This window comes from Colossoma macropomum, unplaced genomic scaffold (genome assembly GCF_904425465.1).
Source record: "Colossoma macropomum unplaced genomic scaffold, Colossoma_macropomum, whole genome shotgun sequence".
NCBI classification, from domain to species: Eukaryota; Metazoa; Chordata; class Actinopteri; order Characiformes; family Serrasalmidae; genus Colossoma; species Colossoma macropomum.
The window spans coordinates 38,123,961-38,138,747 of record NW_023494790.1 but is presented as its reverse complement, the minus strand read 5'-3'; the positions used below and the strand labels follow the sequence as shown (position 1 = coordinate 38,138,747).

The window sequence follows — 14,787 nt, the reverse complement described above, 5'->3', positions numbered from 1 at the left end:
GCGTTTTAAAAATTAGGTAAAAAGATTTAAAGGTGGTCAGAGGGTCTCTCTCTCTCTCTCTCTCTCTCTCTCTCTCTCTGTCTCTCACTGTTCTCTCTCTCTCTCTCACTGTTCTCTCTCTCTCTCTCTCTCTCTCTCTCTCTCTCTCTGTGTCTCCCTGTTCTCTCTCTCTCTCTCTCTCTCTCTCTGTGTCTCCCTGTTCTCTCTCTCTCTCTCTCTCTCTCTCTCTCACTGTTCTCTCTCTCTCTCTCTCTCTGTGTGTCTCCCTGTTCTCTCTCTCTCTCTCTCTGTCTCTCACTGTTCCCTCTCTCTCTCTCTCTCTGTCTCTCACTGTTCTCTCTCTCTCTCTCTCTCTCTCTCTCTCTCTCTCTCTCCTCAGAGCTATAGTGTTCTGTACAGTTCAGTGCAGTTTAATCTTCCTAAATGAGTCTGAGCTCAGTGAGGATGTGAGGAGATTGCAGATTGTAAGGGAAACACAAAGTGGCCTCGTTCTCTGAACATCAGACCTCAGACATTTCTCCTCTTCAGAGTGTCTGCTGTGTGTCTCTCTCTCTCCCTCTCCCTCTCTCTCTCTCTCTCTTTGCTTTTTCCTTGTCTTTCTCTTAAAGGGTAATTTTTCAGAAATGTCTGCATAATTAAGTGGTTAAGATGTAATCAGAGCGGTTCAGAGTGGTTTGGTGTGAAACGCTCTGTTCTAGAGAAACTTACTGAGTCAGAATTGTTCACAGTGGTGGTGATAGGAACCAGACGTCCACCTCTAAAAGCCCAAATTTTCCACTATTTCCCATCATCAACATTCCATATAATCTCAGAAGACTCGTTTAGGTTCACTGGTGTTTTGGATAGTAAATAAAATGTCTATGTTTGTGTTGTAGTCATGGCGACCCCTGGTTCCTATCACCACCACTGTAAAGACATCTGAACCATTTCACACCAAAACACTCTGAATCTCTGTTTACATTTTGATGCAGAAAGTTTGATAATTTGGTGGCACTTTCCTTTAGGTGATCTCTAATAAATGTATATTTATATTCAGTGCAGACGCTCTTATCCAGAGTTACAGTGTGATTGTGTTACAGATGTGGGTGAATGCAGCGTTAGGAGTCGAGCTCTAAGGACTCTTAGTGAAGCAGTGAGGTGTTCAGAGAGAAGCTACAGATCCAGCAGCTCCACTACTGATTCACTGACTCACTGATTCACTGACTCAGAGCCGGTCAGAGCTCTGCAGTGCCACAGCAGACTGTTTCACATTCACAGCAGCACCCACAGCTCCCCAAACCGCAGAGCTCACTGACTGCTTGCTGCACCACAGAGCGCTCAGGAGGAACATCTGCACCTCTGTGAAAACAGGCTGATGGAAAGATCTCATTTCCTGAAGACAACATACCCGTCTCCCCTGAGCTCAGCTGCAGCGCGAGGACTCATGGTCATGTTCTTGTATATCGTGATTTGAGGGAGGGCATCAAAATGTTTGGCCCTGTCCCATTTCTTATTCTTACCCCTTGTTTTCGAGTGTTGCCCCTTGGAACTGAGTTACAGGGTAGTGGTTGAAATCTTCCCTCTGAAATGGGACCCTCAAATAAAAAGAGCATCACTTCATTAACAGCTACCAGCGCTGCTCTGTAGGCGACCCTGCCAGTCTGCAGTGACAGCAGAGGAGGGTTAAGTTCAGCTCCTCACTGCTGGGCTTTAGTTACATTTAGGGATCATGTGACTTCAAAGAGGGGGGCAATTATTTATTATCACCCACCCCTAATTCTTCAGTGATATGAAGCTGAAGTCAGATATTCACCAGATTCTCGTTCGCATTTTCACGTTCCACCTTAAATGGAGCAGCAGTTACATTTAGGCACCTCAGTCCTGCTGAACTATTTAAGGTGGAACAGGCAATTTAGCTCCTGAGTCGTCAGCACTGCTAGAGATTATTATGCTTGTTATGATAAAAAGGGCCAAAATACACTGAAACATCATTAAACTAATATAAAACAGTGGTTATCGTAACGTTTAACAGAAAAGTCTCACATTTGTGGGTCTCTCTGGTCGTTTGCGCAGCATCTCACCGGTTTTTCTTTTCTTTCTCATTTTTTTTTTAAATTTTCTAAATCTGGGCTGTCATCGAAGACAAGCTGTAAAATGCTGCACTGTTCGGGGTTCTCAGGAGGAACTCGGACGTCTCGATGTTTCTGTCCGTAACGCAGCTTTATTTTTAATTTGCTGAAAACAGCTCCGAACACGGCGAGAAGAAACCCAGCCTCTCCAGCGCCAACAGCTAAAACACTCTGCTCTACTCCAGAAAACCCACCACTGCCCCCACATTCAGGCTCTTCAACATAAAAGTCCTGAAACAGCCCAACAGAAACAGTTCTTCTCTTTAATACACTGAACTGGTTACAATGCAGCGTGACAGCACATTTTATCAGCACATTCTTGTATATTTATACTTTTGGTTAACCTGTGCTTGTGCTGTGCTGTTATCTCCCCCCCGATGCGTCTTCTGGTTATTCTGATCCAGACTGAGACGTTTCACCTCTTTGTAAACTGCAAATCTTTTCTGTCTCTGTTTTTCTTTTTTCTTCGTCTCCATCTCGGCAGTGCAGGTGTTCACAGCAGGACCACTTGTTTTTCCTCCCTCCGTCTCCGACTCCCTCTCCGCCTTCTTTAACTAGACGAGAAGGAGCAGATGTCTGGGAGCTGTAGAGCTGGAGTTCAGGCAGAGGACACCTTTTAGCCTTTTAGCAGGAGTTCGGCCTTCACGCCGTCTGAAGTGCACTCATCCCAACTCCACAGGCCCCCTCTCACCTAGGGCTCTCTCAACCTAGGGCGCTCTCTCACCTAGGGTGCTGTCTCACCTAGGGCTCTCTCAACCTAGGGCGCTCTCTCACCTAGGGCGCTCTCACCTAGGGCTCTCTCAACCTAGGGCGCTCTCTCACCTAGGGTGCTCTCTCACCTAGGGCGCTCTCACCTAGGGCGCTCTCACCTAGGGCTCTCTCAACCTAGGGTGTTCTCTAACCTAGGGTGCTCTCAACCTAGGGCGCTCTCTAACCTAGGGCGCTCTCTCACCTGGGCGCTCTCTCACCTGGGCGCTCTCTCACCTAGGGCGCTCTCACCTAGGGCTCGCTCTCAACCTAGGGCACTCTCTAACCTAGGGCACTCTCTCACCTAGGGCACTCTCTCACCTAGGGCGCTCTCTCACCTAGGGCTCTCTCACCTAGGGCTCTCTCTCACCTAGGGCTCTCTCTCACCTAGGGCGCTCTCACCTAGGGCGCTCTCTCACCTAGGGCGCTCTCTAACCTAGGGCTCTCTCCCACCTAGGGCACTCTCTCACCTAGGGCACTCTCTCACCTAGGGCTCTCTCAACCTAGGGCGCTCTCTAACCTAGGGCGCTCTCTAACCTAGGGCGCTCTAACCTAGGGCACTCTCTCACCTAGGGCGCTCTCTCACCTAGGGCTCTCTCACCTAGGGCTCTCTCTCTCACCTGGGGCTCTCTCCTACCTAGGGCGCTCTCCTACCTAGGGCTCACTCCTACCTAGGGCGCTCTCTCACCAAGGGCGCTCTCACCCAGGGCGCTCGTTTATAAAACCGGGTAAACGCTTGAACACAGGTGATTTAAATTATTCATGAAGCACAAACACAGAAATGAGTGTTGCTTTTAAACTCCGCCTTCATTTTACTGATCTGCGTATAAATGTTTCCAGCAGTGAACTACAGAGTATGTCTGCAGACTCAGATCTGAACAGGCTAAAAGGGTTTGTTTTACTTTTTTATTGTTTGCAAAAAGTGTATCAGCTTCTAAGACTGAACTTTGGAGGTGTGTCTGCAGATTCTTTGAGGAACTGAAAGAGAGTCTCCTGACAAGAATGGAAGCTGGAATAAAGGGAAAGAGACTCACTGAACACTGATTTAAATTAATTTCCTAATTCACTTTTTGTGTTTTCTGCTTTGTTCCTGACAATGAAAAATGAATAATATTATATTTAATGGATGATTTAACTGCAAATGAATAAACGGAGGGTCTCTGGCTCACACAGTACAGTATGAGCACAAATGAGAAACAGTCTGAGGAGAAGATATCAGCTCATGTGCTGCTCATCACCTGCCAGGTTCTGAAGGACGGTTCTCCACAGTGCTGCTCTGGTTGTGGCAGTGAAAGGATCAGACTTACTTATAATACCGTTCATGTTAAGAATGTACAGATTAATTACAGAGTATTACTGTATTTTATAGTTATTACAGTATATTACAAGATATTACTGTATATTACTGGTTATAATAGTATATTACAGTGTATTATGAACAGATGTTCATTCTGGGATGTCTTATAAATGAGACCCTATAATAAATAAAAATCTCTCTCTCTCCCTCTCTTCGTCTCTCTCTCTATCTCAGGTCTGAGGGGGTTAATAAACCTGGGGAACACCTGCTTTATGAACTGTATAGTCCAGGCTCTGACCCACACTCCTCTGCTGAGGGACTTCTTCCTTTCCGACAGACACAAGTGTGAGATGCAGGCGAACTCCTGCCTTGTGTGTGAGATGTCGCAGCTCTTTCAGGAGGTGAGAACACGCTAAGCATTTAACCATGAAATACGTTTTTCATTAAAAAATGACAGAATTACAAAAGAAATGCTAAAATATATGCAAAAATAAATGTTAAAGTTATTTGTATTTTGGTAATTTCCAAAATGTGGTTATTTCCACTGCTGCCTCTAAAGGACGACGGAACTCATTTAAGGCACAAGTCATTTTCTTAGAAGACATAAAATATATAGAAACATTAACAAATTGGAACATCTATTTAAAATTAAGCAAATATGTAAACAATATTAATTGGACTGAGCATTACAGGTTTCATCGTTGTACTTTTGAGGGTTCATTTACATAGTTTGTACCTTCGTGTGCAAAAAACCTGCACAGAACCCTGTTTTGGGGCTTTATACCCCTCTAGTCCACGCTGGGCATTGGGCATGGAGACCTTAGGATCACATGCAGCTGCTCCAGAGCGTCTCATTGTATTGGTCAGTGCTTTTCTATAGGGTAGCCTTAAAGTAGCTGAACTAGGTCATTAGATGTGTAGTCTGTATCTGCTGTGGCCACACGTGCCTGTGCTGTGATATTGTGGCTAATTGTCCGCTATGCATTATCTAATAATCTCTCTCTCTCTCTCTCTCTCTCTCTCAGTTCTACTCGGGCCATCGCTCGCCCCACATTCCCTTCCGGCTGCTGCACCTGGTGTGGACACACGCGCGCCACCTGGCTGGCTACGAGCAGCAGGACGCTCACGAGTTCCTCATCGCTGCCCTGGACGTGCTGCACCGCCACTGTAAAGGTAGAGCTGCCACCACAGAGCTACCGTCAGCGAGACACACGCAGGAGAGGTAGCTTATGGACCCAACCAGCCGACTGAGCTTTATACCCGTCTCACAGATCTCCTGCTGTGATAGATTAGATCGCTGGTCTCATGAGTTTTAGCATTGGAGCTACAAGGCTAATGTAGCTAATCAGTAACGGAAGCTAATACCCAGCATGCTAAAATTATCACACCTTCAAACTGTGTCATGTAATTTCAAGCAGCATAATGTTATTTTTCTGCCTAATTTTTTGTGCTAATTCGTCCTGCAGTTTTCTAGGTATTGATGCCAGAACATTCGGTCTGATTGAGAGATGTGGGCTTGTATACAGCTTTCTGATTGGATGTCTGAAAGTCTGATTTTTGTTGTTCCATACGTATGAATGATGAAACTTTGTGGCCAAAAATTTGTGCATGCCTCTTGCGTCATTCGCAACCACCTTGGATACATTAGAACCCGAGTAGCAATACATTAGCAACCACCTGGGACTCCCTCACACCACTTAAAATACCATACCAACTGTCTAGCAGCACCCTAGCAACCACCAGAGATACCAAAGCAGCTGCTTAACAACTTAGCATCACCATGGCACAACAATCACCTAGGAAATAACAGCGAGTGATAGAGGGAGGGGTGAGTGAGCGAGCAAGCGAGTGAGTGAGTGGGGCGCGTTCCTCGAGCAGAACGAGCCTCAGGCTTTAATTACGCTCTGTCTGTGTTCATGTGCTGCGCTGACGTCCACCAAGGAGACGACAACGGGAAGAAGGCCAACAACCCCAACCACTGCAACTGCATCATCGACCAAATCTTCACCGGTGGCCTGCAGTCCGACGTCACCTGCCAAGCCTGCCAGTAAGACCGCCCTGAGAGAGGGTGGGGTGTGGGGGCGGGGGCGGGGATTCTCTTGTGTGTGTGTGTGTGTGTGTGTGTGTGTGTGTGTGTGTCTGCTCATATGAGCGGATCTGCTTTAGTTACAGCAGAAGCACAAATCAATACATCGGAATATGAAGTATGAAATATTCAGTGCTCTGCTGTGTGACTGTGTAATATAAGGCTGTTTTTCTGTTGCTGCCCCAGACTTACACACGCTGAGTTACACTCTGATGCCATCTGGTGTTCAAAGGAACTTCCACCCATTTTCCAAAATGTCAGAATAATTAAGTGGTTAAGATGTAATCAGAGCGTTCAGAGCGGTTCAGAGAGGTTCAGAGTGGTTTGGTGTGAAACGCTCTGTTCTAGAGAAACTTACCGAGTCAGAACTGTTCACAGTGGTGGTGATAGGAACCAGACGTCCACCTCTAAAAGCTCCCTCACAGAAAGTTCCTACATGAAATGGTTATGAATTCACTGCCTGATGACTGAGACACTGTTTTATGATAGATTTAGAGAACTTAAACTCCATTCATGGTGGAGGGATACATGCAGGGCGCTGTGAGGCAAAATAGTCCCCAAAGAAAACTTATTATTTCAGATTTTCCACTATTTTCATCATCAACATTCCATATAACCTCAGAAGACTCGTGTAGGTTCACTGGTGGTTCTGGATAGTAAATAAAATGTCTATATTTGTATTGTAGTCATGGCGACGCCTGGTTCCTATCACCACCATTGTAAAGACATCTGAGTCTCTGCAGTTTAACCACTCTGAATCTCTCTCTTTCAGTCTCAGTCCCTTCAGTATATACTTCAGTATATTCTCCCCTTAAAGCTGAACTCTATAAGAACTCTCACCACTCTGTCTTTGTTCTTGTTTTGTCGCTGTTGTAGCGGCGTATCCACAACAATAGACCCATTTTGGGACATCAGTCTGGACCTGCCTGGTTCCTCCACTCCGTTCTGGCCGCTCAGCCCCGGCTCTGACGGCAGCGTGGTGAATGGAGAGAGCCACCCCACTGGAGCGACCACGCTAACAGACTGCTTACGCAGGTGCTCACCGCATGTCCACTGTTCAGAGCTCACCCTGCGTCCAGCCCTTCATTCGGGCTCTCACATTAAAATTTAACATCGAAATATTCGTTAAATTGAGTGTAAAAAACCGTCTCCGCTGTGGCTCTTCGTGTGTTAGTTAGTAATGTTATCACAAACAGTGATTACCAGACAGAGGGAAGACCATAGCACTGCTGACCATAAACTAACTAAACAAGGATTTATTTTGGCTTTAATTAGAATTATATGGAAATATTTTTAAATATCTGACAGGTCTTTAGATGCGTGGTCATTCTGAACAAGGCGATGTGTTTATGAATATAAACATGTATGTACATACATATACACATATATAGTAATAACAGGATAACACTAATGGGCAGAAATGTGTTCTCATGTGAGGAATGATGACCTTTCTGACCAGCCAGTAAGATAATAATCTAATATTAATTAGGTAGTTTAGCTGCGTGGCTGATCTATATCTACTGCAGCCGCATCACTCGCAGACGTTTACTGTCACTGCAGTCGCGTTTTCAGCTCAGCTTCTCTCTTCATCTCATAATGACACCAGCCTGCAGATTTTACTGATAAATCCTTCTCAAGGATACGTCAGAACAGACCTCAGTACCTTTTTTGAAGACCACCAGACCCCCAGACTGAGAATATCTGGTTTAAACAGCGTGTTTTTTTTCGGGGACGCTTGATAATGTATGCTGAGTGCCCCCTGGTGGATTTAGGACACTGACATTGACTTTGAAATCTGCTGTTTACTGCAGCTATTTATCTTCTTTTTATTCTTATTTTTATTTTTTGGAATCAGAATATATTTGAATATTTGACAAGCAAATAAAGGGAACATTCAAATGTGAATGAATAAAAAACCCTTAATAAACCCTGTAAGACAACACAAACACAGAGGATGTTCCAGACTGCAGTACGACAGCGATCAGAGGATGTTTCAGCCCGACTGTAGATAGACAAGAAAAGCGGCAGTAGAGTTTGTTGTCAGTGGTGCTGCATGTTCTTGTTATTAATTACTGGATAATTAGTTGACTGACTCACCCAGGAGTCTGTGCAGGAGCTGATCCCCAGATTTGTGCAGAGAGCAGCTCATATGAACATATTATCAGGGTGTTATAATGACAGATGACTCAAAAAGTTCATGTTCAGAGATTTTGTAATAATTGACCCTATTTTTTCCCCCAAACTTCATGTTTATATCTGAGATCCAGTTCTGTGATTCAGTCCTTCACAGAAATCAGAGCAGTATAGTTGGTAATGCACGCTTTATACAGTAAATGCATTAATTTACATATAACTTAACAGCGAAATCAAAGGTTTTATTACTTTGTTTACTCTAAATATTTACCTCTCTGTCTGAATGCAGTGCGTCATTATCTCCATTAGCTGGGAATTCACAGCAAACAGTCAACTTCATCCAGTAAATCAAACGTATTTCTGTGATTTCTGCCTGTTCTGAGCTGTGCGTGTGAGACAGGACAGTAATGTTCGATATCAGCCTGATTTTAGTCCTGGAGAACAACGAGCCTGAATTCAGCTTCCTGTTCACATTTTCCTGATCCACCTTAACTGGTGCAGCAGTTACAGTCTGGGGTCTGACCCTGCGTCCACACTGGCCGCGACGCGACAGGCCGGCCGGAGGTCATTCATTTTTGATGAGAGCTGCAATTTCTGACGACAGGAGGCAGCGCGAACATAGGTCACACGAAGTGGGCGGAGTCAGCAACGCAACAAAGTAGAGTGGAGTTTAACTTTGTGCAAATAAGGAGCGAAGTAACGTGGCAATTACCAATAGGAATCGAGCATTGAGCAGCGTAGTACGCGCTTTATCTTCCCCACTGTGAAACAGTACACTCCGTTTTTGGTTCCTAGATAACTGTTCCTACTAGAGGTGGAATAATGGCGGCGGTGTTTCGGCGCAGACAGACAGAAATCATGAAGCCCGAATGCCGTTTTCCTCACAGACTGACTGCACAGACCGGGATTACATAAACAGAAGCACTCGAGAGATTTCTCACCAGCATTTCTAACTTTAGTGGAAACACATCTGATTTGTGCTTCGTCAGTGAAACCATGGCAACCTAAGGTCAGTTGGAGTTCAGAAACGCCCACAGGCGATGAGTGATCAACAATTTGGGTAACAAGAGGCGAAAAGTTGCTGCTGGTGTGAGTGCAGGGTCAGGCGTTACAATAATAACTGCCTCACTATTTAAGGTGGAATGAGAGAATTAGAACAGGAAGCTGGTGAATAAGAAGCTGATTTCAGCTTCCTCAGAGAACACAAGGAAGCACGTAATCGAGTGTCATACTTAATAAACTTTGTTTCCACAGGAAATGATGGCCTTTTTTTACAGACATGTCGATTCACACAGGATTAATATAATCTAAGTTATTTTTATGGCTCGTTTCATTGAAGGTAGAAGCCGACAGAATCTTTAATGACGCAGTGCAGTCAGTAAAAATGACGGACATTGCACATTCAGACGGGACTAAAACAACCGTAATAATCACATCAGCCCCTCCCCCCCATATAAAACTAGTCCCATCAGAACAGGACTCGAGTCCCTACAGCGCACGTCTCCTGATCTGCAGCTCTGATGAGGTCCTAGTAACACAGTGTGTCTGCAGCGCTGACCGTCTCTCCTCCACTGCAGATTTACTCGACCTGAGCACTTAGGCAGCAGCGCCAAGATCAAATGCAGCGGTTGCCATAGTTACCAAGAGTCAACCAAGCAGCTGACGATGAAGAGGCTCCCCATCGTGGCCTGTTTCCACCTTAAGGTGAGAGTGTGTCTTCCAGCCCGAGTTTCTCTTCGCCGTTTAGAGGCTCTGTTCTAACCCGTCTCTCTCGCTCCGTTTCTCCCGCCGTCCAGCGCTTTGAGCATTCGGCCAAACTCCGCAGGAAGATCACCACCTACGTGTCTTTTCCCTTAGAGCTCGACATGACCCCCTTCATGGCGTCCAGGTGAGTGAACGGGATGGATGGTGCAGACAAAAATCTTATTGAGATATAAAGTCTTTTGACAGTTTTGCCAAAACGTCATCAGGAAGGAACAAGAAAAAAAGGAGCATTTAGAACATTACAGAGTTTAAGAACTCTCAGTGTTTCATTTGATAGAAAAATAATTATGATAGAAATCTATAGAATATCTGTAGAATAGCAGTTTGGAATTGAGGTGTAAAGAAAATTAAGGCAAAACTAATAAATATTTAGATAAATGTTTTTCCAACCAGACAATTTTAAAAATATTTTCATATGTGTCTCTCTCTCTCACTCACTCTCTCCATCTCTCTGTCTCTCTGAGAGATCGTTAATGTAATTACCTGAGTGCTAAAATAAAGTTTATAAAGTGTTTATAAAGTGTGTGTGTTGAGGACAGTGTAACTGAGAAGTGAACACTAATGCAGTGTGTGTGTGTGTGTGTGTGTGTGTGTGTGTGTGTGTGTGTGTGTCTGTTCACAGTAAAGAGAGTCGGATGAACGGACAGTATCAGCAGCCTGTAGACTCACTAAACAATGATAACAAGTAAGTGCCCCCTCAGTGTCTCACCTGCAGTGGTGCAGTACAGCCTCCACATGGGGTTCTGAGACTGTTAGAGCTCAGACCCTCCGTCCGGTAGAGACACCCCCCCCAACGTCTGCACTCGCTCTGCTTTAGGCTGAATCGTTTATAAACAGCGGCCGATTTCTATGCACACTTATAACAAACACTTAAACCGAATCTCTGTTTTCAAGCTTTAATTAAAATTCCACTTTCTTCTTGTATTTATCTCTTTAAGTGAATCTCTTATTGTCTCAGTTTATTTCAGTTAAACTCTTAGCTGTAACTTTTTGAAAGTCAGTTTTCTTTTATTTTTGTATGAAATTATTAAAGTTTATATTTTATTTTTATTCTTTTTTATTTCACATGAAGAAAACTGGTTTGCGGTCGTGTCACACATCAGATAATTAAAATCACCTTGATGAAAGATTTCTACAGTCAGACAGTTAATCCTGATCTGTAGCGCGTGTTTCCTTAGCCGAGTGTGTATTTGCTGTGACGCTGTTATCTGTAGCTCCTTATTGTCGTGTACAGTGTGCAGGGTGGTCCGGTTCAGGATGAGCGAGTGTGTAACTGTCTCTCTCTCTGTAGATACTCTCTGTTTGCTGTAGTGAACCATCAGGGCACGCTGGAGAGTGGCCACTACACCACGTTCATCCGCCAGCACAAGGACCAATGGTTTAAGTGTGATGACGCCATCATCACTAAAGCCAGCATTAAAGACGTGCTGGACAGTGAAGGGTGGGTCACCCTCTATTAACACTCACAGCTTACAGGCGTCACAGTAGAAACATCTTTCATTCTTTGGAAACACCTACTTCCACTCACTGGCCACTTTATTGGAAACACCTACTTCCACTCACTGGCCACTTTATTGGAAACACCTACTTCCACTCACTGGCCACTTTATTGGTAACACCTATTTCCACACACTGGTCACTTTATTGGAAACACACTTCCACTCACTGACCACTTTATTGGAAACACCTCCCTTGTGCTTTCTCTAACTGGCCACTTTATTAGAAACATGGATTTGGAGTTGTAACTGTTTTATGTTGATAAACGTTATTGTTGTTTTTTGCAGGTACCTGTTGTTCTATCATAAGCAGTTCCTCGAGTACGAATAATTTGTGGAAGCAGATTTGAAGCTGAACACCTTAAAGAGAACCCGAGAGTGAGAAGAAGTGGACCCCTCGTGCGAGTCCAGCCACGAGAAACAGAGAAAATGAATAAATATCGTAACGTTACTTTAAAAAAACAAAAAGAAATCAAAGAAGAAAATCCTGCATAGCTGAACGGCTAAATCCGTCTGCACTGAGTAACAGAATCTACTTGACAGAAGGCGAAAGGAGGAGCGTCTAAACTCCTTCAGCTGTTTCTTTTCCTCTCCATACAGACGAGCGGAGCGACGGACGGCCAGCGGCCGCTCAGCCTCGTTTTTTTCTTGTGCTTTTTCCGCACATTCGCTTTGTTCTTTGGCTTTTAGCGTTGATCCCTCTTCCTCCTGACCTCAGAATGACCAAGCATTTCAAATCACAAACGATGAGGGAAGATATTCCTTTCTTTTGAATTTTATTTTGCATTTTGCATTTTGGGTCTGAATGCAGGCGAAAAAAGCAGACTCTGGTATTAAATGTGGAAAATCATTCTGTTGTTGTTTTGAATCATCTGTGAATTTGAGTTTTGAGATACTGTATAATTGTGAGTCCAGCACATGCTTTTCTTTCTTTTCTTTTCCATTTGGATGGGCAGAGCGTGAGAAAGGAGGTACGCGGTTGTTCCCGTGTTCCTTTCGCTCTCATCGCTCCATCTCTCTTTTTTCCTTTGTTGTTTTAGGGCAGGGAAATATATCATGTGTATATATACATATATTTTTATAAGTCATGGAATTCTTGTGTTTACGATACTTTGCCCGAACCCACCCTCACAAACATCCCACACATCCCTGTCTGTGTTATGCTTGTAATAATGTGTCCTCAGTTTTTTTTTTTTGGTCAAATGGGGAATTCCACCAAATTTTCAAAATTTCTGCATAATTAAGTGGTCAAGATGTAAACAAGTCATTCATAGTGGTGGTGATAGGAACCAGACGTCCATCTCTAAAAGCTCCCTTACAGACAGTGAAATGTAAACGGTCTGTTTGTGTTTAGGGCTCCATTATATTTGTCCATCATTTTTCTCCTAGTGTCCAAATTCCAGAGTGATGTTGAGGGCACTCGTAATTTCTAGTGAACAGCAGCCCAATGTGGACCAGATCGCACTGCGAGTCTTTTGTTCCTGAGCAGCTGAAAGATGCCACAGTCATCTGGAAGTGGGAGTCCAAGAGCTCATACCTGCTTTTTCTGTCTGGGTGTGCAGGACGGTCCTAACTCTCCCCCGTCTCTCAGCGCAATGCGGTGATGTAACAGAATTAGCAGTTAGCATTCTCCAAACATGTTGAGCTCCAGTGATGTAGCGTTAACGGCAGTTTGTAAAGGTGAGGTGGAGCTTCATGTTTCTTGGACGAAGCTCCTGTTAGCTTCACCCTCCCGGCCTGGCAGCACTGAATCATAAAGGGAGTGCTAGATAACGCGGAAATGACAGCGTTTAACAGAAAACCCCACAGAATCCTCAGCAGCTAAATCTACTCTCAGCTGTGTGAGTCAGTGAGTCACTCTTTCCCTTTATTCCAGCTTCCATTCTCTTCAGGAGACTCACTTTCAGTTCCTCAAAGAATCTGCAGACACACCTCCAAAGTTCAGTCTTAGAAGCTGGTTTAGCGTTTTCTGATAATTGTTAATCATTATTCATCAAACTCCAACTGACATTCTCCTCTATTATGAGTTTAGCTTTATTATTATTAGTGCTTCTCAGTCAAAGATTCACAGACATCTGGAAAATGAATCATTTTAATTAATGGCCATTTTAAACGGAAGTTCTGTGACTTTTGCTGTGTAAAAACTCAGAAGACTCGTGTAGGTTCACTGGTGGTTCTGGATAGTAAATAAAATGTCTATATTTGTGTTGTAGTCATGGCGACCCCTGGTTCCTATCACCACCACTGTAAAGACATCTGAACCATTTCACACCAAACCACTCTGAATCACTCTGATTACATCTCACACACTGAACTATGGGGGAAATTCTAGGAAAAGGGTGGATTTCCCCTTTAGGAAACACAGCTGTGTTGGATCTCTCACCTCTGTTTTTTTTTCGGAGTGTTTGGTGAAGTGTTGGTGGTTGAAGGCGTCTCGTGATGCGTAAGTGGTGGAGAATGCATACGGACGAGGCTGGACTGAGCAGTGTTACTCCGGACACTCTGTTTCTGTGTGTGTGTGTGTGTGTGTGTGTACTGAATCAGTACCTTAACCTCGGCATGCTGTCTAAACTGGATTCTAAAAGACTTTGGGGCGGGCGAGTGAGTTTTTATAAATGTTAATCATGTATGTATGTATGTATGTATAGTATGTACGTATGTATCATATGTATGTATGTAAAACAAATCAATGAAAAAATGAAAAAAAACTGCTTTTGTGTGTGTTAGTCGTGTGTGTGTGTTAGTCGTGTGTGTGTGTTAGTCGTGTGTGTGTGTGTTAGTCGTGTGTGTGTTAGTCGTGTGTGTTAGTCGTGTGTGTTAGTCGTGTGCGTTAGTTGTGTGTGTTAGTCGTGTGTGTGTGTTAGTCGTGTGTGTGTTAGTCGTGTGCATTAGTCGTGTGCGTTAGGTGTGTGTGTTAGTCGTGTGTGTGTGTTAGTCGTGTGTGTGTTAGTCGTGTAGTCGTGTGTGTGTGTTAGTCGTGTGTGTGTGTGTTAGTCGTGTGTGTGTGTGTGTTAGTCGTGTGTGTGTGTTAGTCGTGTGTGTTCGTTAGTTGTGTGTTAGTGTTAGTCGTGTGTGTGTGTGTGTGTTAGTCGTGTGTGTTAGTCGTGTGTGTGTGTTAGTCGTGTGTGTTCGTTAGTTGTGTGTTAGTGTTAGTCG

At 44.2% G+C, this 14,787-nt stretch overlaps 1 protein-coding gene across 2 annotated transcripts in view; it reads left to right on the top strand.

The window, feature by feature from the left end:
• usp22 (ubiquitin specific peptidase 22) overlaps positions 1–14,549 on the top strand; it is a 28,121-nt gene extending 13,572 nt beyond the window's left edge. Inside the window, exons 5-14 of one of the 2 annotated variants that reach the window (XR_005007383.1) lie at positions 4,387–4,553; positions 5,178–5,325; positions 6,094–6,199; positions 7,115–7,273; positions 9,949–10,075; positions 10,168–10,259; positions 10,758–10,820; positions 11,427–11,576; positions 11,920–14,163; positions 14,537–14,549. Coding sequence is in view for 1 of the 2 variants with exons in the window: in XM_036573330.1 (XP_036429223.1) it covers positions 4,387–4,553; positions 5,178–5,325; positions 6,094–6,199; positions 7,115–7,273; positions 9,949–10,075; positions 10,168–10,259; positions 10,758–10,820; positions 11,427–11,576; positions 11,920–11,962 (1,055 nt within the window). In the remaining variant the exon portion in view is untranslated. Of the gene's footprint in view, positions 1–4,386; positions 4,554–5,177; positions 5,326–6,093; positions 6,200–7,114; positions 7,274–9,948; positions 10,076–10,167; positions 10,260–10,757; positions 10,821–11,426; positions 11,577–11,919; positions 14,224–14,536 lie in introns of those variants that run through there. The other variant, XM_036573330.1, reaches the window with a different exon arrangement.
• The last annotated feature ends 238 nt before the right edge of the window (positions 14,550–14,787 follow it).